This window comes from Pteropus alecto, unplaced genomic scaffold (assembly GCF_000325575.1).
Source record: "Pteropus alecto unplaced genomic scaffold, ASM32557v1 scaffold7, whole genome shotgun sequence".
NCBI lineage: Eukaryota > Metazoa > Chordata > Mammalia > Chiroptera > Pteropodidae > Pteropus > Pteropus alecto.
Window position 1 is genome coordinate 43,291,062 of NW_006494614.1, and position 3,259 is coordinate 43,294,320.

At 52.0% G+C, this 3,259-nt stretch overlaps 1 protein-coding gene across 1 annotated transcript in view; it reads left to right on the top strand.

Moving 5' to 3' along the window:
- The window catches only part of LRFN2 (leucine rich repeat and fibronectin type III domain containing 2), a 51,357-nt gene extending 50,485 nt beyond the window's left edge, over positions 1-872 (top strand). The window contains exon 3 of the mRNA XM_006926584.1: positions 1-872. This exon is cut by the window's left edge and continues 5 nt beyond it. Within this exon, the coding sequence (XP_006926646.1) occupies positions 1-872 (872 nt within the window).
- Positions 873-3,259: the final 2,387 nt, after the last annotated feature.

A 3,259-nucleotide genomic window follows, 5' to 3' on the forward strand; every position in this document is an offset into this window, starting at 1 on the left:
CGGCCACCAACATCGTGGGCTGTGCCCAGTTCTTCACCAAGGCCGACTACCCTCAGTGCCAGTCAATGCAAAGCCAGATCCTGGGTGGCACCATGATCCTGGTCATCGGCGGCATCATTGTGGCTACACTGCTGGTCTTCATTGTCATCCTCATGGTGCGCTACAAGGTCTGCAACCATGAGACCCCCGGCAAGACGGTGGCCGCCACAGTCAGCAACATGCACTCTCAGACCAACGGGGCCCAGCCGCCTGTTTTGGGTAGTGGGCCCAGTGGGGCTCCTGCACCGGGGCCACCTAAGGTGGTGGTGCGCAATGAGCTGGTCGAGTTCAGTGCCAGCCTGGCCCGAGGCAGTGACTCCTCTTCTTCCAGCTCCCTGGGCAGCGGGGAGGCCTCAGCACTGGGACGTGGCCCCTGGAGGCTTCCACCCCCTGCCCCACGCCCCAAGCCCAACCTTGACCGCCTGATGGGGGCCTTTGCCTCCCTGGACCTCAAGAGTCAGAAAAAGGAGGAGCTGCTGGACTCCAGGACTCCAGGCGGAAGAGGGTCTGGGACATCAGCCAGGGGTCACCACTCGGACCGAGAGCCACTGCTGGGACCACCTGCGGCCCGGGCCAGGAGCTTGCTTCCCTTGCCCCTGGAGGGCAAGGCAAAACGCAGCCATTCCTTTGACATGGGGGACTTTGCGGCTGCAGCTGCAGCAGCTGGAGGGGTTGCCCAAGGTGGCTACAGCCCGCCTCGGAGAGTCTCAAACATCTGGACAAAGCGCAGCCTCTCTGTTAATGGCATGCTCTTGCCCTTTGAGGAAAGTGACCTAGTGGGGGCCCGAGGGACTTTTGGCAGCTCTGAATGGGTGATGGAGAGCACGGTGTAGGCCTGGGGGTGGGTGTCCCCCACTCCTACCCTTGCAGGGTGGAAGGAGGGGGAAAGAATCTTTCCTGGCAAGTCCTTGTGGGTTTTCCATGGTGATGTTTACATCCAGGGACAGTTTGTCTCCCTGTCAATGGCCTCCTCTCCCCACCCCACACCACCATCCTAGGCCTGTCCCCCACCACCCATCTGGGGTGTGCTCAGGGAAAGCGAACTCCATCACTAAGTGTCGGACTGAGCCCTGAGTGTTTGGAAAGGTGAGACTACTGCCTTTCTAATCACAAATGCAGCGTATAAGCAAGTGGCTTTGAATTGCTTATGGTTCTAGTGTTGTTTTTATTTCTTAATTTCTTCTACTTCCGAGACTCCTCCTCTTCATTCACACAGATATTGGAGAATTTGGTCTACATGTGAAAGCAGATTCCTAACAGCCCTGGCAGTGGGCAATTATTGCCAATTGATGAGAGAAGGAAATGTTTCTTGTTCCACACTCATTTGGGAGAAGACTGTGGAGTTCCCTGTCCAGACCCCTCATTATTCCTAACAGTCCCCACCTCATACCTGATCCAGCTTCTTTTGCTTCTCAAACATGACATCACATCAGCTTAAACCAGAAGGGTAACTTCCAGGACTCCTTATGTGAGAGAGGGCGAAGGGCTTTCTGAGGCATAAGGGATGTTACCTTTTGGAGTCACTTTGGGATTTTTGACTCTTTTTAGGAGGCTTGGACAGAAAGTCTCCATGAGCAGGCCAAGAGGCTTTCTCGTAAGGAAAGCAGAGTGGGGTGGCCAAGAAGTTAAGAGTTCATCACTGAGTTTGGGTTCCAGAGCCACAGCCGAATAAACCAGCCGAACATATTGGGTGAGACCCTTTTCTCTCTTTGGACTTCAGTCTCCTAATTCATAAAATACTGGGATTGTACCAGATTTCCAATTCCATTCCAGTTCTAAAGACTAATGAACTGTAATCATTTTAAATGTGATGGGTTCCATCTCAGTGGTACCAAAAGCACAAGCTGGTAGGGCAGGCAGTTCCCATCCTTTCTACTGGACAGAAGGAGAAGGGAGAATTCTAGGGGCTTTGGAGGGAAAAGCTGAATCTTTTTAGTATCATAAAAGTTTTGAAGCTTGAAGAGGAATTTGAGGTCATCTCATACTTAACTCTATCTCTCTTTACTCCTAAAGTATAAGAGACTTGCCCAAGGTCACATAGTGAGTTAGTGATGAAGTCAGGGCAGGGGCCAAGGCCGCTTACCTCCTGGCGATGGTGGTCAGGATCTGCTACCCTGTCTTCACCCTAGCTAGAGCATTTCTGTGGTCAAAGTCTGTCACTGGTTTGTTCCTGAAGAAGCTGGCTCAGGATGAGATGTGGGGAATGCCTTCCATGGATGCTGCCCATGATGGGGATCCATTCATAGAAGTGACAGGATGGAGGCGGGAGGGGCATATGAGCTTACTTCTATCTAAGGATTACCCCCACACCCATGGAGAGCATTGAGAGGGGGCAGAGATGTGGCCAGGGAGAAACTGCTTTAGAAAGAAGCATCTGAGGGACATTCCCCCGCATCTCTGTCTATCTTGGTCTCTGTCTGTTCCAGGTCTCTCGTTGCCAATGCACTTCCTCTCCCTCGGACTCCCCAACTCATTTTTTCCCCTTCTAAGCCTCTGTTACAGATCTCTAGCCTCTCTATTTTGTCCTTCTCCCTTCTTCCACTCACCAACCACACAGCATACAAAGCATTCAGGTAAGTCTGTCTTGGGCTGAAAAGTTCTGATGGGCTCAGACCTAGAGCTGAGCTGGTGGTCCCAAACCTCGCTCAGAATGCACAGGGAGAGGGTAGGAAACTGCCTACGCAGGATTGCCTCTGGCTCTAGCCCAGAAACCTCCAAATCCAATGCTTTCATTCTTCCTCCCCCTCTTCCCTTCCTATTTTCTCTCCCCAACTTCCCTCTTCTTCCTGTCTTTATTCTGTTACTTCTTGCAACTCTCTGCCTTCCCCAGTTCCTTTCCGGTCCCGAAAAGGCCATTAACAGACCAGGCCAGTCTCTTCCTGAGGCCATAAGCTAATTTTCCAGGCCAGTCCCAGTGCCGGAGCATATGCCTTCCCCAGTCATTGTGGCACTCACAGAATTGGGTGACTTGAAAGGAAATCTCTCCCACCCGCTCTCTTCCTCTGTTTCCATTTCCTCCCTCCCTTTTTTCTCTCTGCACCTTTCTCACTCAGCCTTTCTAAATGTAGCCATTGAGAAAATGACCCCAAATACCACTTTCCTTTTTGCCTTTAAGTTCAGACACTCAGAAGGAAAGTGGTGGACATTGGAAGGGGAGGAAGCAACGGTCTACTCTCATCAGTGGCTTCGAGCTCTGTCGTGACACGATATGTACTTGTGC